General features: G+C 38.2%; 1 protein-coding gene across 1 annotated transcript; it reads left to right on the top strand.

Annotated features, from left to right (window-relative positions):
• Positions 1-14050: 14050 nt before the first annotated feature.
• On the top strand, positions 14051-17983 carry LOC131060006 (eukaryotic translation initiation factor 4B1). The gene is made up of 3 exons (XM_057993085.2): positions 14051-15529; positions 16722-17150; positions 17276-17983. Exons 1-3 carry the CDS (start codon positions 14373-14375, stop codon positions 17295-17297), a joined length of 1608 nt encoding a protein of 535 aa, XP_057849068.1. The 5' UTR covers positions 14051-14372; the 3' UTR covers positions 17298-17983.
• Positions 17984-25597: the final 7614 nt, after the last annotated feature.

Below are 25597 nucleotides of genomic sequence, written 5' to 3'. Positions count from 1 at the left end.
GTCATAAACACATACGACAATGCCTCTACATCATCCTCCCATGGCTTGCACTCAATGTATGGCCTCCAGATCACTGTATCCAAATCGTCCAATGCTCGCCGCCACCACTCTAACTTCCCCAGGTGGGGCTGACTCATCATACCTCCATACATGTATACATATGGCTGGTCCACTGCTCGAAATCTCAGACTAATTGGTCGGGTAACAGGTAAGTGCTCCCACGCCCAAATATGCAGCAGAGTGATCCCCACTCCCAATGAGCCCACCTCTCTGTATACTACCTCATGTAGCTCCAGATATAAGTGCGATAGCACGCACAGTCCTCATGCAAACCGGGTCCCCTCTATCATCATATGCTCGATCACTTGACCCCAACCAACGACAAGTCCATGCGATCGTCGATCTGGACATAGCAATCCCCCAGCAATCCCTGATAGCACTGATGGTAATGGCTCATACAAGGCAGCTATATCCTCCCAGGCTATCGACCCATCATCAATGAAGACATCCTCATCAAAGAATCTCTGCACTACTGTTGTCCCCCAAGCTCGGTCATACGTCACCAGCTCTCCACAAATAGGAATGTGCAGGATGCGCCATACATCCTCCAGTGTAACTATCATCTCCCCCTGCGCCAAGTGAAATGTGCATGTCTCATTATGCCATCGCTCTGCCAATGCTGTGATCAGCCCGCGTTTCATCCGAATCACAGGCATATACATAACATCGTACAAGCTAGTCGCTGCAATGCAATCCACCTCGGCCTCTGTCAAATGATCACGCAACACGTGTGTGGTGGGATACCTTTTGCGCATCTATAAGATGCAAAGCTCCTCCTACACATGCATCAACCATCATAATCAGTTGTTTTGTTTCAAACTTTCTTAAGTTTAAACCTATACTATCAACAGATACTTTGATCCAGTATCTTCGGGTCTCGAGAGGTAAGCAATCATGACACACCTAGACTACAACAGACATTTATCCTAATGACCTAAGTCTCATCAGGGCTGCTATGGTTCAAAACAACTCTCAACTCACATCTCCATCCATCCATCATTGGCATTAGGAGATTCTTTTTCAAAAAATACTGGGGCATCAACCTTCCTACCAAAAGTGCTATTCTGCACACAACAATGCTAATATGCTCACACAAGCGCTAAATCAACTACTCAATAACGCTAAACCAACAATAGCGCTACATAGGTTGTACAATAGCGCCACCTCACATCAAAAGCGCGCAATCAACTACTCAATAGCGCTAAAAACCCAATAGCGCTAAATCAACTATGTAATAGCGCTACACTTGACAAATGCGCTAAAACGACTATACAAAAGTGCCATAGCGACACAAATGCGCTAAATTAGTTGACAATAGCGCCAAAACACAATTTTAGCACTATTGTGTTGACTCAACTTGGACCAAGCAAAAAACCTATAAAAATGCATGAAATTCAAAAATTCAAATTCACATACTACTGGTCCATAGTTGTCTGGCCGCTAGAATCGACAGACTCTCTCTAATCAGTGATCTGCTATAGGAACCGACATCCTGACTGCTACTTGCTCTTCCAAAAGGTCACTATCAGAGCTCAAATTTCACTATGGACACGAATGTAAATGAGCCTGTTTTCACCCCTTCCTCCCCATATATACCCTTCGTCGTAACCCTAATTGTCCCTCGCTCACCATCATGGTCCTCGTGAACTTCCAGAGCCTCCCATTTCTTCTCCGATTTCTTCTATTTTTTCACTAGTATTACTAAAATCTTCTCTTCTATCACCCCACCAATTTTCATTCTTTTTCGAGAGATCGTCCGATTTTTTGAAATTTTTCGGCCCATCTCTCGAGGGGGTGTACCACCCATTAAATTAACATTTTATGGGGCATATTTCTTCACACCTATTTTTCTTTCTTTGAAACGACACAATAAACCGCACCGACTCAAAGAGGGGCAAATGTAGTCACATAAATTTGTCCATTTTAATTAAATGAATATTTGCTATTTATTTGATTAATAAACCCACTAGCCATCAGTTAATTAAATTAATATTTAATTAATTCATCTTCAAACATTCTCCTATTGATTAAATAAATTATTCAATTTATTTTAATTAATTAATTAAATCAAATTCACAATCAATTAAATGAATAAATTCCATTTATTTCATTTAAACCCCTTTCCTCTTTTAAATAAATTAAATAAAATATTTATTTAAATCATTAAATCCCCCCACTTGCATTCTCCTAAAAATGCAACTTGCACCTATTTGTTGAAATAAATGAATTTTATTTTAATAAAAATCCTATTTTCTCTCACCCACCATACCCACTTGCAATCCTAATCCCCTTCTAGATTCTTCTAAACCCCTTTCTAATTAGTCTAATCCATCCCCTAAATATTGTCACATTCCTAAGCAACTTGGAGTCACTTCTCAAAGATTTCAAAGTCTTTGAAAAGCATTAATTGCTTTGTTTGCTCAACAAATTAACCTCTAAAGTCTTCCAAACCACTAATGGCTCTTACATGACCATTAATGGCTCTTACATAACCATTTATGGTTAAATCCACTTGCACCCATGGTTAGGGACTTTGACCCCTAACTCAACCCTCATGTGACCCATGTGTCTCCTCAAACATTTATTGCTTTGACCATGGTTATCCTCACTAACTCTTGCACAAGAGTTTATCCATTGGATAAAAGCATTATTCTTTGGATAATGAATTTATTCACTCAACCCAACCTTAACCTTAACTCCCAAGTTAACTCTCAGGTCATGTCAAGCATTTAATGCTTATTCCCTCTCCTCTCAACTCATCTCATGTTGACACTTGTCATCCTGAGATTGGGTTGAAAGTCCTCACATGGATTGAATACCATTCAATCTTGACCCTTGTTGAGATTACTCAATCTCAACCATCCATTGCTCCATTTTACCTATAAATAGAGCTCACATTTCTCATTTTCAAATCCTCGAGCATTCTCAAGCATTTAGCATTCATAGTCATAATCCTGAAAACTTGCATGCATTATAGTGAATTTTAGAGAAGAGCATTTAGCATAAATCTCATACATTGTTATTTTGGTCTAAAATAAATCATTCCTCACTTCATAGCATCTAATATTAGTTTTTGTTCACATTTGCATATCATTTTGAGAACAATCATTTGTCAATCTTGAACCTTCATAAGGCATCCATAGTGCAAAAAGCTACTGAGAGCTACACCAATTTGGAACTTGGAGAGGAGAGGAACAAGGGAGGAGGAGCTATGAGCATGGTAGAAGACATTTGGAGATGTCTTCTTGCATTTATATTCATAGTTAAATGTTTTACTTTGTTTTTAGTGTCTCTCTTGGTATGCCTGGTTAGACTAGTTTTTGGTTGATTAACACTAACTCTTCTTTGTTTCTTGTATTTTCTTGTGTTATACGACCATGGGTTCTTGTCTAAACATTAATCCCATTTGCAGAGCATCAAGTCTTGAAGAACCTATCAAATTATCTGCAATATCATCGATTTCTTTTTGCGTCTTCTTGATTTCCTCATCTATATCCTCTGTCAAACAGTGAGGTTTACATGCTTCTCTATATAGCTCCTTATACTCCAAAATTATAGAATTAAGTACCGGTAAAAGTGTGTCCAGGTGATCGGTACAATTCTTTATAGTGTTCTCAATGAATGTATTTTTCTCTTTGTCAACTCTCTCCTCAATGGTATCCTCATTCGCCTTTTCCAGAGTTGGAACATTTTCAGCAATAAATTTGGACAATGTGTCCAATTTACCTACAGAATCATTAATGTGATCTATCTTACAGGTGGTGCAATAATTTTCAAGATAGGTAATGTGTTATCAATAGCCTTAAATGCTAAGGCATTGCAATTTGTTATCCTCTTGATAGAATCAAAAAGAACATATGTGATGTTAGTCGGTCTGAATTCTCATGCTGATGTGTTAGATTCTCCAACTACCTTTATTATTTGTTCCTTATTGCCAAAAATTTGTTGCTCTTTACTTACATTTTATTCTGGTGGATCTGTCTGTGTATGTACCTCTGCCTTTGATGGTTTCTCAGTCTGTACAAGTACCTCTTCAACTGTTGTTTTACCTGATTCATGTTGCTCTGTGTTAGTTGTCTTATCCTCTGTAGGTTTCTCAGTTTGTGTCGGTATCTCAATCTTCTGAGAGTCTACAATGTGTGCCGGTTTCTCAAAGATCTTTATATTTTCACTATCAGCTGCATGTTCCTTATCTACAACAATGTTTATATCTTGTGTATCTACATTCAGTGTGAAAAGTATTTTAGACTCCGACTTAGTATCATCATGAGTTATACCTTCAGTATCCATATCTGGTGGATTAGCTGTATGTATCGGAGGGGTATCTTGAGGTGGCGGTGGAAGATTATCTGTAATATTTATAGTAGGAACACCACCAACTTTACCTTTTCCCTTATCTTTCTGATATATCTTGAATGTCTTGTCCATTTTTAGTTTGTTTCTTTCCTCTTGCTTTTCCTTCTCAACAAAAAATATATCCCATTTATCTGTAGTCTCATCAGCAATCTCCTTAACTCTCCCAACCATTAGGCTTACTTGCCGATGTCCACTGATAAATACTGACCAGTTAGCTTCAGATATAAGCTCATCTATCTCTTCCTTAGAGTTTACCGGATGTACAGCCAAAAGTGCTTCAACTTTCAATTTCTTGTCAAGTTCCATTACTAATAGCCTTTTTGCTTCCAATTTCACGTATACATCATTGGGTAAATCATCAATTACTTCTATCAAAACTTTCTTGTAAATATCCAAATGTAGAATAATGCTTTCTTCAATAGTTTCTTTGTCAGAATCTTTAAAAGAATGATACCATTTATTTACATTTAGCAAATTACCTTCTTGTGTTATTTCATTCAGTAGATCATCCAATGTAGGGGTAATCAGTGTCTGTTTCTTCTTTGGCGTAAGCTTCTTCTGCGGTTCCCTAATTGCCTGTTGTTTCTTTCTCTATGTTTTGGTTTTGTTAGGAGAAGGAGAAGGTACCAGTGGGGTTTTCCTTTTCCTTTCCACTCTCTTAAACTTGACAACCTTGCCATTGTCAGTGTCAGAAGATGTCACAACCGGTGAAACATGTGCTTCCAGTTGCAGTCCTTTAAGCTCAATGGCTGATATACCACTGATATTCATGACATTTTCCTTAATTTCACTGGCCTTCTTAGAGGCATCTCTGATAAACTTGTCTCTTTTCTTCCTTTCTTTCTGCATAGATACATTACTTGCAATAGTTTCAGCATTACCAAATATTTCTTCAGATGGCTCCCTAGGTGCATCAAGTAGGGCTTTTGCATATGTTTCCAAAATAGGTAGGTCTACCTCATAACCCATCTCAGTAACCCAAATAGTTTTAGGGCTTACTGCTTCCATCCAAGTCTCATCTCTTTTAATAACAAAGCAAATTTGCTTGTCGTACTTATCAACTATTCTCTATGGTAACCTCTCTCTTGCCTTCATTATGGTTTGAAATGTTTTGAAGTAATCTGTTATGATCTTGTCACAGGCAGTGCCCATACCAGTGAAAGCTTCCTACATCTGTTTGCCTACCGGGATGTCATAACCAAAATCTTTGTGACATATGTCGGGTATCTCTTTGGTAAGGTATAGCATTAAGCATACTAGTAGGTTCCCAAAATGGAAAGTACCTTTCTTATCTCCCTTAATCTTCTTCAAATTGTCAATCAGTTCATCTTTAAGCCATTCAAAAACATCAATCTTGGCATTATTGTTCACCATCTCATATGCACTGTGAATACAAAGGCTAGAAACCGAATTCAATCTATTTGCATGTGTTGCTTTATATCCAAGTATCATACTTACATATCTCACATTTATATCCCCAACATCATTGACTCTAAGTGATCTGCTATCAGATGTGGCTCCAGTTTAGCTTGTCACACTCTTGTTAGGTATTTTCTTGGTTTTATTCGGTCTACTACCGGTTGAGGGTAAACCAATAACTGCCTTAATTGCTTCCTTGGTTATCTTGCAAATAGACTCTAGCCACATGAACTCTCCATGGACTCTGCTCAATACAAGTCGTACAACTTCCTTTGGAAATTCAGGAATGTTTAGTATTTCTACAAAACCTAATTCTTCCACAATCTTATGTTCAGGTTTAATCACACCTTGTTCATCGGTATTAACCTCATTGAACATTTTCTTCAAATCCTCAGTCCCTAGGTCTTCTATGTTGCAATGGATGTAGATTCTAGGGTCTTCAGCAAATGCGACACCCTTCAGAATTTAAAAAAAAGCTCTGACAGAATCATCATGCTTTGCAATCTCAATAATAATCTTAAACACGGGTCTAGGGCGTTTGATGTTTTCAACAATGGTAAGGTTTGCAATAAACTCAGGAACATAAGATGAAGTTGCCATTTTGATAAATACCTCTTAACTTGAAATTCTCTGAATGTTTGAAAATCACTTTGCTGCTTTGCCTTAGAATGCCCTTGCTCAATTTCGCGCTCTCTGAATGCTTGAATGCTTGGTGAGTCAAAATGAGGGTTTTTCGGTGTTATATAACCAGAAAGTTCTTCAAAAATCGCATTAAATGCTCGCCAGTTAAGTGAAAACTTAACGTATCTACTGGTAAAGAAGAAATGTGGCTTCTTCCCATCAACTGAGGGTAAAATGCACAATTTTCAATTTGCTGCAATACCCCCTAAGGATTATTCCTTGGTTAGATGAAGAATCTCCTACCAGTGGAGGGTTACTCTGTTCTACCGGTGCAGAGATAGATTCATCAACTTTCTAATCTCCCTTCTTAATCCATTGTTTTGAAAATTCTTGCTTTATTTCATTTACCTTTTCTCTTCCCTTCACACTAGATCCTTTATTGTTCGCTGGTATAGTCTTGCTTCTACAAAATTTTGCAATATGCCCAATCTTGTTACATGCATAACAAGTTACATTATTCCTCTGAATAGCTTTTCCATATCTTTGACCAGTTTGTGTTCTGCATTGATTAGATAAATGCCCAAATCTACCACAAACATAGCATTTCACATTCATTCTACAATTTTCTGAATTGTGACCAACTTTATTGCATTTGGAACATTGACCGATGGGTAAGTTTGTATTCTGATTATTTCGAAATCTGCATTGATTTACTTTATGACCAAATTTATTGCAATTGAAACATTTCCCATTGAATTTATAAGCATTAGGTTGTCTTATCGGTTTACTGTGATCTTGATTGTTTGCAGTCCCATAGCTTTCTCCATGTTCAAATCCAAGTCCAATTGTATCTCCATTAGGTTTTTGTCTTTTCAGCATGTCATCAAGTCTTTCTGAACTTTTCTTGAATTTGTCTTTGTGTTCGTTTGCAGTGATCAACTCATTTTCAAGAATTCCAACTTGTCTCACAAGCTTATCTTTATCATGTTGCATATGAATCGGATTTGTCTTTAGCATATCAATTTCATGACAGAGTCTTAGATTTTCATTACCTCCATCATTAAGTCTCCTAGTCAAGTCTTCTTCATTCTTCTTTCTGTCTTCAAGATCCTTACATAGCCTCATGGTTAAGTCTTGCATTTCATTTCTCATGTTAGTGTTCTCTTGCCTCAACTTGTCTGTAATATCACTAAGAGTTTCCTTTTCATCATCATGTTTCTACATTTGCTCATGAAGTTCTTTTCTCTTATTTTGTGCTATAACGAGGTTCTCCTAAAGTCCTTTAATGAATTCCTTAGCAGTCCTCAGATCATCTTCAAGTTTGATATTCTTCAATTTTTCTATATCAAAATCTTCAAGAGTTCCTTCCAACTGTTTTCTTAAGTTCTCCATCTGTATCAGTTTCAAAATCTTCCTCAAGCTGTTAGGCTTTTGTAAATAGAGGACCAGGCTCTGATACCAATTGTTAGATTCAATGACAGTCCCAAAGACACTGAGGTGGGGGGGGAGGGTGAATCAATGTCTAACCAGTTAATTGAATATTTAAACTTATTTATAACTTTGCAACCCAAAACAGTGTACCGATAAATAAGAATTAATGCAGTAAACACAAATAACAGAGACAACATAGAAACACACCATAACACAAGATATTTTAATGAGGAAACCCGATGTGGGAAAAACCTCAGTGGGATTTGTGACCCACAATATTTACTCACTGGCCAATGAATAAATACTACTTATAATAATGGCCTGCACATGCAGGAAGACCAACTGCCTGGAGCGCACTGCTCAAAAGAGTCTCATTGACTACAATATGGATAATTAAATCCAATACAATGTACTGCTCAAAATAGCATCTCAAATGCCTGGTTCAGTACTGGTTTAAGCTCAGTTAGATACCTTAACCAAAACCTTCGCTGTCCACTATATCACCTTATACAATAATTTCCTATTCATTACATTCTTTTATTATTACCTCCTTCAAAATGACCTATGAGATCTCATACATATATGAGTCTCTACAATATACCAAGTCGACTTACAAATAGTTAATTACATTTATAAAATAATCCACATAAACAAAACTTTATCCCATGTTAGCCCGAGTGCCAGTATACTTCATTTCCTGTGTAATCTGGATGCCGGTGTTGGTGCCTACCGGTGTATGATATTTGTGATGCCAGTGTATGTGTAGAACCCTGTTGCCGGTTGGTTGCCAGTTGGTTGCCATCAATGACAACATCAACTATTCTCATTAGAGTGTGGAATGCCAACATTCATTACAGAACTTCCCTAAACACCGCACAATCTTATTCACAATATTTGCTCATGAATTCTCTCTTTACACACATACTGACTTTATACCTCATCACACTTTTTATAAATATTTACCTTTAGTCGGCTACAACCTTGGAACAATTTCCTAGGTTCAATGAATCTAGACAAACTTACATCGCATGCTTTACATGTGTCGACCATTGACATAACAAATTAAAACTTGTGTCGTTTTACCGATTTAAGTGACTATATCACTACCAGTAAAGTGTTCTACTAGTTTGTCTGCTCTGTACATTAAATCTCGCTCATCTAGTTGAATCTCCTAATGCGGTTGAGAACATAGCTCCAAATACCTGTCACCAACATCGTTGTAAAACCGCATCATCCAACTCTTCATGAATCACCTGTACCGATTGTCGGAATGCAACTCTGTCTCAATTTACTGATTGAGATCCTAATTACCGGTTCTCTATAAAACTATCATCTGTACTAGTTATACCTTACTGGTTGGCTACCAAGACTTAGATGACCACAAAAACATTGTTGACATCAACGACAACACAAAATTTAGTCATCAAACATGAATCTCAATCTCATCATCACATTCACTAACCAATCATATATCGGTTGCATATCAACAACAATCTTTACCGGTTCAATCAAATGCCAACAGGATCCTTGGCCGCGACTATGTGAGATGGTCAATTAGGGTATATACATACTCTTTAATTCAATACTGTGATAATGCATAGGTGTAACAACTAGAGGCCCAGTAGTCCTACATTGGATTAGTGATTTACCCCTATATTCTACTATTAGGAGTGCTACATAAGAAAAAGTAAGTGGTTGTAAAGGATATAATTTGCTAATTTTGTTCTTGTCAAGGGTTTTTGGAGGTTATTTTAAATAATTTATTTTAATCATTCTTACAATCTTATGAAAATGATATATTATACTCTTTGACTAATTAATTTATAACAATATACTCTTTGACTAATTAATTTATATTATACTCTTATGAAAATGATATATTATACTCTTTGAGTTGGGGATTGCAGTTAGGAGAGAGACCCCTTGCTTCTTCCCCCTCCCTTAGAAGGCTCCAGGATGCTACCAAAAGCTTCTTTGGAGAAAGGGTCAGTGATTATTTCAGCAATCGCACTTGGAGGGCCTTGGAGGACTGCTGCATTGATCATCCCTTCCTCCTCACTACTACTAGAGAGCTCCAAAAGCTTTTGGTTGGTACGTTCCTCCCCCTTTTTCCTAGGGAGGATAGATTCATTTGGAAGTGGGACCCTTCTGGTGACTTCTCTGTCAGAATTGCCTACACCAGCTTGCTAAGAGAACTTGTTTGCACCTCTATTTGGAAAGAGGTCTGGAATCCCCAACTCATCCCCAAGGTCAATTTCTTTTGGTGGACTGCTCTCCTCAACAAAATTTTGACCCAAGACAAATTGGTCAAGAGGGGATTCCAATTCCCTAACAGATGCATCCTCTGCAAAATTGATGAGGAAAGTCCTGCTCATCTCTTCCTCCACTGTGCCTTTACTCGAGAGCTCTGGGGGATGGTCTACAACAAGCTCAATATATATTGGATTATGAATGATAATTTGTTAAATTTGTCCCAGGAGTTTCGAGGCCCCTCTTCCAACCCCCTTATCCAACAACTGTGGAAGCAGATCCCTCCTCATGTGAGCTGAAGTATTTGGAAGGAAAGGAATGACAAGATATTAAGAGACAAAGAGGCCTCTGTGGAAACTGTGTTTGCTCGATTCCTTAAATTGATTCTTGAGAATATCTCTGTTTCTAAAACCCAGATGGCGTCCAAGCCCCCCTCTACCTGGGACTGGGAAATTGTTAGATGTTGGAACATTCCCCCCTCGTTCTCTCTTGTTGATTGCTCTAAGAGACTCCTAAGGCAAAGCATGGTCCAGTCCCCTCTGACTACACATTTCAAACTCAATCTTGATGGGGCTGCTAGGGGGGCCTGGCTGCTGGTGGAGGGGTTAGCATATCCCATTCGGGGGCCCTTTTTGCTGCTTATGCGGGTAACCTAAATCGACATTCCTCTAATCAGGCTGAAGCGATGGTCTTAGCCTGGGGATTTCATCTCGCCCTCACCATGGGAATCAGGATTATGGACATTGAGGGTAACGCCAAGCTCATCATTGATGCTGTCAAAGGGCAGAATAAGCTTAATTGGACTATTGAGGGAACCAGGGACACCTTGAGGCTCATCTCCAAGCTTGACTCATTTAAAATTATGCATGTCTTTAGGGAAGGCAACAAAGTGGTGGATGCCCTGACGACCATTGGACTAAATCTCTTAGGCTTGAGATGTTGGAGGAGTCACAATTCCCTTCCGGACCATGTTAACTTCCTTCTTTAGGAAGAGAAATTCATTTTTTTACTAATGATTGAGCTGCTACCAAGTATTTTCCTTACTCTCCTCTCTTCCCTTGGGGTAGTCTGGAGGTGTTGGTTTCATAATTCAAATTTTGGGAATATCCCTTTGATTTTTTCTGATGTGGTAGTGACTCGTTCGACCAGGTTGGCGGTGATGGACGTGTTGCTGTGTTGGCAATTCCTTTGGGCTTACAGCATCATGATGAGGTACGATTGGATTGGTAACAATTTGGTTGCCGCTGATATTTGCTGGCTCTTCATACCTTGTAACTAGGAAATCATTTCTAAAAGTGATTTCAATTTTTCCCATGCGCCCAACTTCATGTCTCATTTATTGACACCGAGCTCACACACTTCCCATTATCTTTTCTCAGCTTGCTTCTCGAAGGGTCTCTGCAACTTTCTCTGTGAATTTTTTTTCATGACTAAAGAAGCTCTGTTGGCGGAGGATATGGGGGGCGACAGAGTTAGATACGAACTGGATAATCCAAATGATTTCAAAAATGACCCCCTGGTCTGGAATTTTTGCGTTGAAGGAGGGGTTGCTGATTTTTTGGAATGTCTGAAGGGCCATGATGAGAAACTCTCAGCTGCTTTTGCCTCCTCCTGGTCTGGGAGGTGTGTCTCGGTGGGCGGCATTGCCTTTGATGTCTCTGAGGAGATTATTTCCCAGGCTACGAAGTTGACCCTTTACGGCCGACATTGGAAGCGTACCGGCCATGTTGCCAATAGCAAAGGTTTGAAACGATTTTTTCGCAACCGCGAAGAACCTGTCAAGCTCCAGGGTGGGTTTGTTTGGGAGGAGCTCAAACACCCATGGAACATGATCTGCCTTATGATCATGAAGTACTTCACTCTCGAGGGCAGACACAAGGTATTCTACTACTGTCATTTTCCCATTCTTAATCATTTCCGCAATAATGATTTGCTCTGTCTGCCCTTTTATTTACTACACTCTATTGAAATCTTTGTTAAAGACACCATGGATCCCAAGCATGGGGATAAGCCGCCCTACCTCCTTCACCAGGGCTTCATTTACAGGCTGTATAAATTCCATGAGGCCCTTTGGCCCCCTGGAACCTCTCGCTCTCTTAGCCCCCCATGCCTACTACTCAACAACTTGTCGCCCTATCTATGGCCTTCCCTAGATTTTTCCAGTATCCTCATGAAGGCTTTGCTACGACCACCATGTCTCTGCCTACTTATGCCTCTGTTGTTTCCTTATCTACAGTCTCCCCTAGTTTGACTCTGTCAGCCTCTCCCAGTGCTTCCCATTCCCTGTCCAAGGGCAAAGGCAAAATCTGTGTTAAATGCAAATGTATTGTCTTTGATGACAATTCTTCCTCTGAGGATGCCGAGAATGACAATCCTTCCCCTAATTCTGAGGTTAAAATGAAATCCTCCATATTGGCTTCCAAAAGCCGCAAGAAGAAGACCTCGGTGAACGAAAATATTGACTTGGAGGAGGACCCCATTGGGGACAAGGAGGGAGAGGACCCTAATACCACTATGGGGGCCCCTGATGGGGATGCTGTGGATGTGGATATGACTAGGGACCCCATGGTTTTGACCACTGTTGGTGCTGCTGACACGGGTAATTCTGAGATGCAAACCCAAGACCCTATTGAAGTTAAGGATATGACCCCTATGAACATGGGCACTTCGAGTGTCATGGGCGAGGAAATTTCTGATAACAAAGCCTTGGACTCTGGTAACTTGGACCTGGATTTAAAGATGGCAGAACAGGTGATGCAATCTCTCCCCTTAATGGGCCTGGGTAATGGCATTAACAACTCCCCTGCTAGAGATGTGCCCAAGGAGATGGAAAAGACTACAGATGACATGGTTGCTGTGAACCCCCAAGGTGTCCCTACTCTGCAGCAAATGGAAAAGTTGCGCATGGATGTGTTGGACATCACGCAAAGGATTGAGAACCTGGGCCCCGTGCTTGAATTGCAGGCTATCATGGACGACGTCAACAAGCTCAAGAGCAAGATGGAGGCCTGGGATGCCCAAATGGTGGGCCTTAACAAATTTCATTTGCAGGTGTTATACAGCTTGACACTCACTCTCTCTTTGCTGAGGAAATGTATTGCGGACACGGAGGAGGATAAGCAGGAGGCTAGGGACATTTACAAGTTCCTGTCCAATGAATGGAACAATGCCATGGATGCCACTGGGGTGTGCAAGGCACTCCTGTAGTTTGTTTTTGTGTTTTCTGCTGTTGTTTATGATTTCTAAAGACTTGGTCTCTTTTTGCTGTTAGTTGCTGTTAATGCTGTTATAGTGTTGTTTCTGCACTATGGTTTTTAATAGTTATGCTATGTTAAGGATCAGTGCCCTTGTTCTCACTGCTTTATTAATAAAAAATAATCTACGTACATTTCAAATAGTTAAAATTTAATAAAATATTGATTAAAGTTTAATTTAAAGACACCAAACTAAATGATGATGTAGCCAAAATAAATACCTTAATTGACATAGTAAAATACTCTTAAATAATTAAAAAAAAACTACTATATTAATCACAACAAAGAGAATTATTACAATATAATAAAGATTGTGTGCAAAAACTTTTTTTGTAATGTGCTAAGAAGAGGTAGCTCTTGGGCATTTCCTTATAGGACGACGTACAAGTAAAGTAACATTTATTATTATTATTAGAAATATCTTAAAATTGATATTAAAATAAAAAATCGACAATATTAATAACCAATATTTGGCTCAATTTTATTGCGTAAAGCTTCTGAAAATTTATTTTTGTCTTAGATTCACAGCAGGTGACGGAAAGTTTGTATTTGTCCGCAGAGCCTCTGAATTCACAGCAATTGACGGCAAGTAATCGTTCCACGAGATAGACCGTTAAAATATATTAATTTTTATTTTTGGAAATCTAAGCGTAAATGCTATGTATGATTATTGATATGATGATGCCATTGCCTTGTACAAGTATTGGTTGCCGATCGTTTTAGTGTAATCTTTTTGCTTTTGCTTTCAGAGAGGAGAAAACAAGAATAAGAATATCTGTCTATTGGCAAATGCTGGTAGCTGGCAACGCACATTTTACAGTGAAATCAAAACCCTAGAAAACTAAAAGGCTTGAAAAGGCCGTTGATTTCTAGTGTGGCGGCGTGGGCTGAGAAGTGTAATCTCCAATCTGGAGATATATTTTCTGCAAATCGGATTACATATTGTGACACAAGGGTATTTTAGGGTTAGGGTTTCTGAAAATGGCGAATACAAAGCCGTGGGGAGGAGCTGGGGCTGGGGCGTGGGCAGCCGACGTGGAACGTGAGGCGGAGGAGAAGGAGCAGCGCGCTGCAGCGGCCGCCATGGCTCCTGACGCCCAGGATTATCCAAGCCTTTCTGAAGCAATTTCGACAAAACCCAAGAAGAAAACCAAGGGGCATACTTTAACCTTGTCGGAATTGCAGTCCGGGCAGAATGTTGGGCTTGGTGCGAGGTCTCGTGGTGGAGGGGTTACAGAAACTAAGGGTCTGACTACAGAGGAAATGATGAGTTTGCCCACCGGGCCTAGGGAGCGAACTGCGGAAGAAGAGTCGCAGTATGGAAGAGGTGGCATAGGGGGCGGATTTAGAGATTATGGCAGGGGCAGTCGTTTTGAGAACAGAGATCGTGGCGATAGGGGCGACAGGGGCAGCAGGGGTTATGGTGGTTTTGATGATGAGAGAAGGCAGGGTTCTGATAGGGATATGCCCTCTAGGGCCGATGAGGCTGATAATTGGGGTACCACGAAGAAATCTATGCCGCCTCCGGGGGATCAGCCTGAGAGGCGCCGCTACAATGGGGATCGGTATGAGGGTATTGGTGGTGGTGGTTCCAAAGCTGATGAAGTGGAAAACTGGGGCTCTGGAAAAAAGTTTACCCCCAGTGGGCCCCCCTCAGAGAGGAGATCTATGGGATTTGGTTCTAGCTACAGAGACCCCGGATTGGACTCCGACCGCTGGGGAAAGAAAGAGTCTTTTACTGATGATCGGTCCGAGAGGCCCCGGCTTTCTTTGAATCCGAGAACTATAGCTGATCCAGTTTTGAACCATGCTCTCGAAGATGGTGCTCCGAGATCGGCCAGGCCTAACCCCTTCGGAAAGGCCCGTCCACGGGAGGAAGTTCTTGCTGAGAAGAATATTGATGCCAGAAAGCTTGATGGTGAGTTTGATTCCAAAGTAGAGAATAAGATTCCCAGCAGACCTTCAAGTTCACATTCTAGTCGCCCTGGGAGTGCTGACTCTAAATCTGAGGTGGTGACGAAACCTCGACCAAAGATTAATCCGTTTGGAGATGCAAAACCGAGGGAGGAGCTCTTGGCTGAAAGAGGCAAAGACTATCTCAAAATGGATTTTGAACTGGAACACCGTCGTGTTGACAGGTACGTAATGCTAAATTTATACGTGTACTTTCAAAGAATGTTACACGATTCTCGTGTGTATGTATCATAGTATTCATTCAAAGTATTATATCACTGATCAACGAAGAGTTTTCTGAAAGTTTTGGATGTCTTAATGAATTGGATTTATTGACCTTGCATTAAATCTATGCAGACCATATAACCAGGCCCAGCCAGACGCGCCGTCATTCTGTCTAGATATGGTGTATTTTGGTTTGCTGAGCTAGTTCTTATGTACTAAAACATTGTTGGCACTAGTTTTGGGACTGCAAAGCAAAAAAATAAAAATCTTGAAAATTATTTTGTTTGTACTTGGTTGATTTTTGATGATTGCGAATTAAATATAGGTTATGTATCTTTGGCAAACTTTAGATTATGAATGGCTAGTGCTAATGTTGAAATTATTTTGAATGTTTGAAATTTGAATCTGCAAGGTTATGTAGAGTCAAGAATTCGTCTTTGTAGTTATTTTTATTTCTTTGGGCACAATCTAATTCTGTCAGAGTTTTTGTGATTTATAATTCTATATATCTTAGTATCTGCTGTAATTTCCATATCCGTCTTTCTATCTTCTGATAATTTCAAAAATCAGGAGCTGTAGTGAACCTACCTTCCTTCAACTTAAACATCGTTTCCTTCATTGACTACAAGTTTTTAATTCTCTTTTGATAATTATCTCTTTGAGTGCAGCTATTGTGATTTATAACTTTTTAGTCTTATTTGTTCTTTAATGTTCTTTAATGTTTTTATATTTTCTCATCATTTTTCAAAATCAGGAAATGTCCACCTACCTTAGATATGAACCTCCTAACTCTGTTGGCCTTGGATGTTTCAAAACCTTTGTATTCACTGAACAAAATCTATGTTTCAAAGCGTTTGTATTCACTGAACAAAACCTTTGTATTCCTCAATTCCTGGGTAATTTTTGTTAGTGTCTTTTTCTGACGGTTATATATTATACTTAGTTTCTAGTGCATTTATCCCCTCTCCAAATGTAGCTGTCGAAATTAACTCGGCTACTTTTTTGTTATTTAACAATATTATTGAGAAAGTTAGATAGGATATCAGTGTTAATGAATTTCAATTGTATCTCGTTAGCTTATTTGCATTATTGGTTTCTAGCCTGCTTGCCTTATTTCTTTGTTTCGTTCTTCTAACATGGAATAATCCTCAGGCCCGAGACAGAAGAGGAGATAAGATTGAAGGAAGAAATTAATGCTTTGAAAGCTCAGGCAACAGAAACAGGCAGTGAGCAGCATCTTGTAAATGGTGAGACTTCTGAAGGAGATCAGCGTGCATTGTATGAAGAAATATTGTCCAAAGAGAAAAAATTGGAACTTCTAATTAGGGATTTGGATGATAAAGTTCGTTTTGTGAAAAGAAACAATGATAGGCCAATTTCAGCGGCAGGACGGCCTCCTGAATCTTTTGATAGGCCCAGATCTCAGTCAGGGCGCCCAGATGCTGGGAATAGTTTTGAATCACTTGGCAGACCCAGATCTCGTGGTGGTGAAGGTGGGGGACCAGATGTGTGGAGGTCTGCAGAAGAAAGACGAGGGGCATATGGTGGTAGCAGAGACAGGTTTTTTTCCAATCGAGAGAGGTGTGATAATTCCTTCCGTTTTTTTATTGTAAGCTGGTTTATATACTGTTAAAGAATAAGAGCTTCAACTTGAATTAAAGTATTTATTTTAATCAGGCTCATCTTGTACGTGCAAATTCTTGCAGGTCTGATTTAAGGAGATGGTGAAATCTGGAGATATTTCCCAATTCATTTTTCTCTTCATCAGGAACTTGAATTTCTCACTAATGAAAGACTTATTCAGGGCTTCCCTGTCAATTTATTTGTATAATAGTTTAATATCTTATTTGTTGTGTTTCAAAACTATAAGACATGGACTGGTGAGTGAGATAACCTTCTCATTTTTCTTTATGCTTCCTTGAGTTTATCATTCACAGAGTGAATCTACCTCTGAAACTCAATAGGGGTGGTTTTGCTTCGACATTTTGAAATCTGATCTTCATGGATTGCAGTGAAGACCATTACAACAAATGATGGGTGTTTAGTTGAGGGTTGAAGTTCATAATTATGCAAGTAGAAATCATTCTATTTGCATTCTTATGTCTGAAGGCGTTATTTTTTTCGAATGTTGTATTCAGGAGACTTCACAAATCCATGGCTCAAATTGGTGCCAATGCTCATTGTGCGCAATGTGCACAAGAATGCTTTTGTTCTTCAGACATCTGTGTGCCATGGATAGGCTAGGTTTTTTAGGTTATTGCTCTAAAGTTTTGTAGTCACATGATTTTTAATGCCTTTTATGCGGTTCATTTTAGCAACTTAGCTGTAGTGCAGACATTTTCTGCGAAGACTTGAGCATCTGAGTTGTACTCTTTAAGTACATGCGTATAAATATTATAGAAATTTTAACTTGAGGACACGTCCCCTTTGATTGTATCCACAATGAAGCAACTAAATGATTATTTACATGTTATTCAGGTTTGAAGGCTCAATTTAGATTATCATTCAATTCATTCAATTTAAATATTTAATTCTAGGACGACTGAAATAGATTGTATTTGGAGAATCAGGATATCCAGATTTATTTTTATTTAATGTGAAGTTCAGTTTCTTGAAGATAAATTCTTTCGAATATTATTTAATGATGAAATCTGTTTGGGCACATAGCATATTGTTGCTCCAGTTTATTGATATTGTGCTGCATATGTTGACTGACAGGTTTTCAGCAATTTTCAGTTTCCTGGTTTTCCCAATGGTAATCCGATTTGAATTGTAAATTTGTGCATTCGGAGTTTAAACGAGATGTGCTAGTATATGCTAGAATATACTTAGATACATTCATCTGTTTAAGCGCTGTCTATCATTGATCTTCTTGCATTCTTGGAAGTTTTCATGTTTTATCTTAAATTTCACTTATTGAAGGCATTTAATTGTTTGGAGTTATTTTGTATGATCCATCTGATTTTTCAAATCCTGCTTTTTCTTCGCCTGAATGGTAGTTAATCCTGCTTTTCCTCTTTGTATCTGTATTAAGTATATAATATTCAACCAAATGTGCTTCACTTTGTTGTGCTGAGACACTAGTATTTCACACAATTTAGCACTCAATCGGACAAGATCAAATCAATAGGTGGTAGTTTGGACTCGGGTTGATATACCTGCTGATCTCTAAACTAGGAATTTCTTTAGAAATAATTGGTATTAAGTTGTTGCTTTTGCTGTACAGAAAGATTATAAATTTGTTAGCGTTCTAAAGGTAATTGAAGATTGGATTTTCGATTGAGGTAAATCTTCTAATTAATTGACCACTGTACAATACTCTGTTCATTGAAGATTGAATTTTCTTATGGAACTTAGATTGAAGAGATTTGTTAGATTTTATGGATCAAACTTATTTATATTCTAGCTCATATGGTTATGTGGATTGATCGAGGAGAGCATCTTGGATCCCTTCTGTATGAATAGATAATCCACATGATTTGGTGGAAAATATAAGGATGAAATCCTAGAGTCTTAGGCTGGGGTCCCATGGAGGGGCTTCCTAAAAAATAGAGCGGGAGTTGCTGAGATTTTTCAGGAAAATTTTAAAGCTGGTGGTCACATGAATTTTGTAGTGTAATCTAGCTTAAAAATTTACGCTCCAAAATTTAAGGAAGCTGGTGGTCTCATGAATATCTTTTATACTATATGCATAATAAAAACAAATAAAAATAATTCATTTCCTTCCAAAACTATTTTTTAATAGAAATTAAATTTAGATTTTTGACAAGTGACAGATAACATCTTGGTGGGGTAATTTCTAGCCCCACCCCTTTTAGGGGCTCCAATTTTTTTTGGAAAAAATTCCAAATAATCTTGTAGCACAAAAAATTTCTTCATGGGACCACCTCTTCCTTAAAAATAGAGTTTAATCCCCCCCACATGAGTTTAATAATATATGTAATGCAAATTTCTTCTAAATACATTATCAATTTAATAAGGATGCAGTTTAGTGTATAGGGTGTAATTTTAATATACTCTTTGTTTTTGTATAACCTTAACGATTGAAATTGGAAATTTGAAACACTTGGGAGTCCTTGAGGCTTGTAATAAAGTCAAGTAAATTGTCATGTAAATCTTGTTGGTGTTTTCAATTGATTGCACGAGGATTTCCTATTAAGTAGCCACTTTCAATCTATAGAGCCTTAGATTAGCGATTTCAACTAGAAGGTTGAAAAATTTCTTGCTCTTTAGGTTTTGCAAGATGTAGGTGGGTATACTTTGCAATGTAAACAAATTTTATGCAAATATCAACAAATATTGCTTTTATGTAGATAGCTCTCAATGAATTCTATTGTGAATGCTTGAATTGGCTCTAGCCATGGCTATTTATTATTAGAAGGCACAATTGAGAGTGGTTTCTACTTTGATCCTACTCCAACAAGAAATAAAAAAGATTTTGTTGAATAATATGATTTTGAAACACATTGGAGATGGAGATTAATTGGTGCCTACTTCCTAGGGTGATGAAGCTGTCTAACACATCCTACACATTTACAAGGTTGCAAAGACAAATTAATGTATTCTTAACACATTAACTCATATAGGATAGAGAACATGAAATGGGAGACAATTTGAAAGTGTATATTCATTAATATATCAGAATGATGTATAAAATTTCATAAACACAATATACTCTACAAATATCAACAAATATTGTTATTATGTAGATAGCTCTCAATGAATTCTATCGTGAATGCCAGAATTGGCTCTAGTCATGGTTATTTATTATTATAAGGCACAATTGAGAGTGGTTTCTACTTTGATCCTCTACTCCAACAAGAAATTTAAAAGATTTTGTTGAATAATATGATTTTGAAACATATTGGAGATGGAGATTAATTGGTGCCTACTTCCTAGGGTGATGAAGCCGTATAATAGAGAATTCTATATTAGTGAAATGCATTAATACTTTCACCATCTCATTTTAAGTACTTGTACATTGCACAAATACCCAATTGTAACAATTTCAAATTTTATTTTAAGCATCACCATTTCATTCATCTAACCTATAGTAACATGCTCACATAATTTAGTTCCTTCCTTGAAAGAAACCTGTAACACATCCTACACATTTACAAGGTTGCAAAGACAAATTAATGTATTCTTAACACATAACTCATATAGGATAGAGAACATGAAATGGGAGACAATTTGAAAGTCTATATTCATTAATATATCAAAATGATGTATAAAATTTCATAAACACAATATACTCTGCAAATATCAACAAATATTGCTATTATGTAGATAGCTCTCAATGAATTCTATCGTGAATGCCTGAATTGGCTCTAGTCATGGTTATTAATTATTATAAGGCGCAATTGAGAGTGGTTTCTACTTTGATCCTACTCCAACAAGAAATTAAAAAGATTTTGTTGAATAATATGATTTTGAAACATATTGGAGATGGAGATTAATTGGTGCCTACTTCCTAGGGTGATGAAGCCGTATAATAGAGAATTCTATATTAGTGAAATGCATTACTTTCACCATCTAATTTTAAGTACTTGTGCATTGCACAAATACCCAATTGTAACAATTTCAAATTTTATTTTAAGCATCACCATTTCATTTATCTAACCTATAGTAACATGCTCACATAATTTAATTCTTTCCTTGAAAGAAACATGTAACACATCCTACACATTTACAAGGTTGCAAAGACAAATTAATGTATTCTTAACACATTAACTCATATAGGATAGAGAACATGAAATGGGAGACAATTTGAAAGTCTATATTCATTAATATATCAAAATGATACTGCAACTCTTTTTTCTATTACTCAAAAGACTAGACTCGATACACTCTACTTTCCAAAAAGAAAACATTTCAGAACCCCCTACAAGTGATCTTGAATTCCCTTTTATAAAAATTGAAGGGAGCAAACAAGCTTCAGATCACTTGTATACATATAAAAATTTGATTCAATTACAATAGAATATGCCAAAGACACCTTTATATTGTATATGAGACAAAGTATATTTGCACTCTTGAGAGGGAAATGCAAATATAACCGCTTGTTCAAAATTTGGTGACTTGACTTGTTAGAGCTGACACACTAAGATGTTGATGACAAAATTTGTTGTTGCTACTAAGGTGGATTTGGATGAGGTAGAAATCAGAAAAAAATAATTGAAATAAAAACAAAGTGTCTGTTAAAGACAATAAAGAAATGTTGATTGATGAATCTGCACTTTAGTGAACAATTAGCTCCTCTGAACTTGCGTAAGACACGTGTGATCAATTGATCTGGTAAGGTCCTTATGTAAATAATTGAATTGTGACTAAAAGTGCAGTCTGTCCCTCCTTCCACATGGCTCTTCCTTCATTCCATGGGTGTCAATATTGTTGATATCATTCCATCACCGTGAGCTCGTCTGGCCATTGAAATTCTGCAATTGTTTTGGAATAAAGAAAAAACAGGTTTTGAAGGGACCCTAAACCCTTTACATAGAAGACTCTAAAAGGCTTAGAATCAAAGCATTAGACAATCCAAAACAAAACAGGCTGCAAAAGATAGGACAATACATAGAGCAACCAAGAAACCAACAAATACCCAAATGGGCAGACAAAAAACCAGAACACAAAACACAGAAACACAAAAACATCAAAACACAGAAAAGACAACACAATTACATGAGGCTCTTAAGGGTCTCAGCGACCTCAGCCTCCAACAGGCTCATATTGTTAGCAACCATCCTCATCTCTTTGTAATCCACGCTCCGAGTTGCAACTTTTTTCTTCATGTTGCTCCGGGTCCGCTTACAAGGGCCTTGATCAACCAGAGTCTTCTCATTATCATCACCAATATTGATCATAACTTTCTCCTATTGTACATTGTCAAGATTATTCACCATAGCTTTCATGGCATCCGCCGTCTGTTTGATAATCTTGTGACTAGTGGTCATAATTGTGATGAGAGTGGCTTGAATTTTCTTGTAGTTCTCTTCTACATGGGTGAGCCTATCCTCAAATCTTTTTTGCATCTGATCAATGCCCTCAACTACCATGTTGATGCAGTCCACCTCAGATTTCTTTTCATCTTCCGTCCATTGCCCATTACCTTTCTGATTATCATGAGCAGAGACCATAGGAATAGCTTCCATCTTGCTACCCAAGGCCCTTTGGTTGAGTCTGACCTCTTTAAGCTCATGAAAGAGCCACTTAAACATGCTGAAAGTATCAATGGCGTGGTCCTTGGCCATACCAAGAACATCTTCATAGTCATCCCTCTTGTCACTCAGCTCCGCACTCTTTGCATGGAGGTCCTTGATGGTATTCTGCAGAGGTGGCGAAGGGGGCTTCTCAAAGTTCTAGTTGTTAAGCTTCATGCAAGCCCTAATACCACTCGCTGAGCCCTCAAAATTAGCCTTATTACCACTAGATACAGGGGAATCTTTTCCAGCCGAGGTGGATGAAGAAGAAACGACCAACTACTTCCGCACATTCTTACCCTTACCCAAAGAAGATTTGGCTTTCAGGGAAATCTCAGATTTGGCTTTTTTATGAGGGGGAGGAGAATCCGCCTCAAAGCCCGAATTGGACTCCTCACCCCTCGATGACTCCCCATCACTAGTTTCATCCTCATAAGAAGTAGGGATATAATTAGAGAGGGCAAGGAGGGCACAAAAATGGGAGTCAATAAGCACCAGAAGCCCTTCATGGAGGATGGGGGATTTAATAGGGTTCTTTTTATGGTCCCTAAAATTAGCCCTCAAGGTAGACATTTGATAAAATGGAAGGGACACCTTGACACCATGACGAAAGTGGTTTAGAAGCACAAAGTGGTGTCCATAAACCCTAGTGAAATGACCATCAAGATGAAATATTCCATAATTACCTTGAGGAGTTTCGCTCATAATTCCTTGATGAAAGAGATGTCATAGTAGCTTGCCATTTTATTCACCATCTTGGCCCTCTCCTCTTCATTTTTAGGAAAGTTCTGAACCGCCATCTCCGAGTAGTTTCTGTCCATGTAATATTTCATCCCATTAGTCGAAAGGCCAGTGACCTGTGCAATCAAACTCTTATCAATAAGCACCTTGCACCCATGCAAAGTGATTGTGCCATCTTTCCAATACTTCTCGAAATAGGTCGTCACATCCTTATTTCTCCCCTTTAACCTCTCAATATAGGGGGAAACACCCCTTTTCTCCAGGAGCCTCCATAATTTCTTATCCTTCTTGAGCTGCACACAACTTGGAGGTTCAATTCTCTTCCTAGCCCCACCCATTCTTCTCTTCACTCTATGACTGAAGAAGCTAACGACTTTCAGATTGAGAAAGAAAGCCCAAATGAAGCCAATATCAACCCACAAAGAATGCAAATTAAATCTGCAATAATGATATTGACCTTTATAAACACATGCCATATGCTGGAAGGGGCCGATCTTTCTAGATACATATCTAGTAATGATGGCAAGAGGACTCATAAATTTAGCTGCCTCAACTTCTATGATGAAGAGCAAGCATATAGAGTTTAGTGTCCAACTTATTCTCAATAGTCCAGCTCACTCGACTAGTACTTCTCACTCCCTTATTAGCTAAGTAGTCGGCCACATAGTTGGACTCCCTAAAAACATGGGATATGAAACATTGATCAAAAGAGTTAATAATTGCCCTAGCCTTATTAATCCAAACTTCAACATTCCAAGAGGGCTTCAATATACCTTTGAGATAGTTAATATTTTTGGAATCACCCTCCACCCACACAAGGTTGTAGCTATGTCTTCTAGCTAAATTTAGTCCTTGGTAAGCTCCTATGACTTCAACAAGGTGGTTAGTTTGAATTCCCAAGGGGAGTGCCACCGCTGAAATAATATTGCCATTATGATCTCGCAACACTCCCCCACATCCTACCAGCCCTGGGTTAGAAATTATGTAATTGTTGTACTCTTGAGGGTCTTGTTTTTTGTTTTGTTGTCAAAGATGACCCTAGTATCATTAATGAACTTGCCACATCTTGCATTAATTTCAATCATTTTGTCTAAAATTGCATAAAACACTGCCATCTACAATTTCTTTCCATCATCAATCATTGAAAGAATGAAGGGCACACATCTCAAATTACTTTTTCCAATCTTCAACATTCTTCAACCTTTTGTCTTTATCGTGTACATTTGATATTGACCAATGCGTTAGGGATTAGAAGAATTCTATTTACTTTTTTTTTTTAATTTCTCATTTCCTTCAATGAATGGTAATTTTTCAACCAACATAGTAATCATTTTGTTAGTTGGCTTTATTTGAGGAGAGGTTGTTTGTCAGAACTGTGTAGTCAAAACCAAAGTAGCAAATCTGTGAACTTTTGGTTGCCACCTCTCAAACGTTGGTTTTAATATTGGTAGCATTTCTTTGCACTGTTGCTCTGTTTTCAATAGGGCTTGATATCCTTGATACTTTTCTAATTTTGTCCAAAATTTTGGAAAACATGTGTCTAAGAGTACATCCCATGACATCCGAAGCTTTATTGTTTGCGAATTTTCTTTTTAGAAGCAATGCTTCCTTCATAGCATCCAGTTTTCCTGTATATTAGTTGACCTTTTCTTTCAACTTGCTTAATTTATCCGTGGAAGACTCTCCTTGAGTCATGGTTGGTGGATGGTACATAGCCAAAGTCCCTTTAGGAGTAGGAGGCTTTTCAAACAATTCCTAAAGCCTTTTTCAATCTTATGTTTTCTGTGTATGTGTTGTTAAATGCCTCATTTAAAGCAACATGTTTCTTCATTAGTTCATCGATTTACTTTTGTTGGTCCTATGTCATAGCTTGAGCAAACATAACAACATGCAATGTGACCGTTGTTGCTTCTAAGGCAAAAGAATCCTTGGGAGTTCTAATCATTGCATTCCCCATAGTTTCCACCACACCATGCAATAGTTTAGGTTTGTCAGTACTTGGTGCTTTGGTCCATTGTGCCAATGACATTAGAGTAGGATTATATCTTGTTCCTCACACCAACTAACACTATCAAATTTTGCTACAAA

Source organism: Cryptomeria japonica, chromosome 8, assembly GCF_030272615.1.
Source record: "Cryptomeria japonica chromosome 8, Sugi_1.0, whole genome shotgun sequence".
NCBI lineage: Eukaryota > Viridiplantae > Streptophyta > Pinopsida > Cupressales > Cupressaceae > Cryptomeria > Cryptomeria japonica.
Note: the sequence above shows the minus strand (reverse complement) of the source record. Positions and strands in the feature narration are given on the sequence as shown.

Excerpts from the sequence above, each read along its gene's own strand:
- LOC131060006 (XM_057993085.2), top strand. The coding sequence starts at position 14,373 with ATGGCGAATACAAAGCCGTGGGGAGGAGCTGGGGCTGGGGCGTGGGCA. Across the intron at positions 15,530-16,721 it reads GAACACCGTCGTGTTGACAG|GCCCGAGACAGAAGAGGAGA; the intron begins GTACGTAATGCT and ends AATAATCCTCAG. Across the intron at positions 17,151-17,275 it reads TTTTTTTCCAATCGAGAGAG|GTCTGATTTAAGGAGATGGT; the intron begins GTGTGATAATTC and ends AAATTCTTGCAG.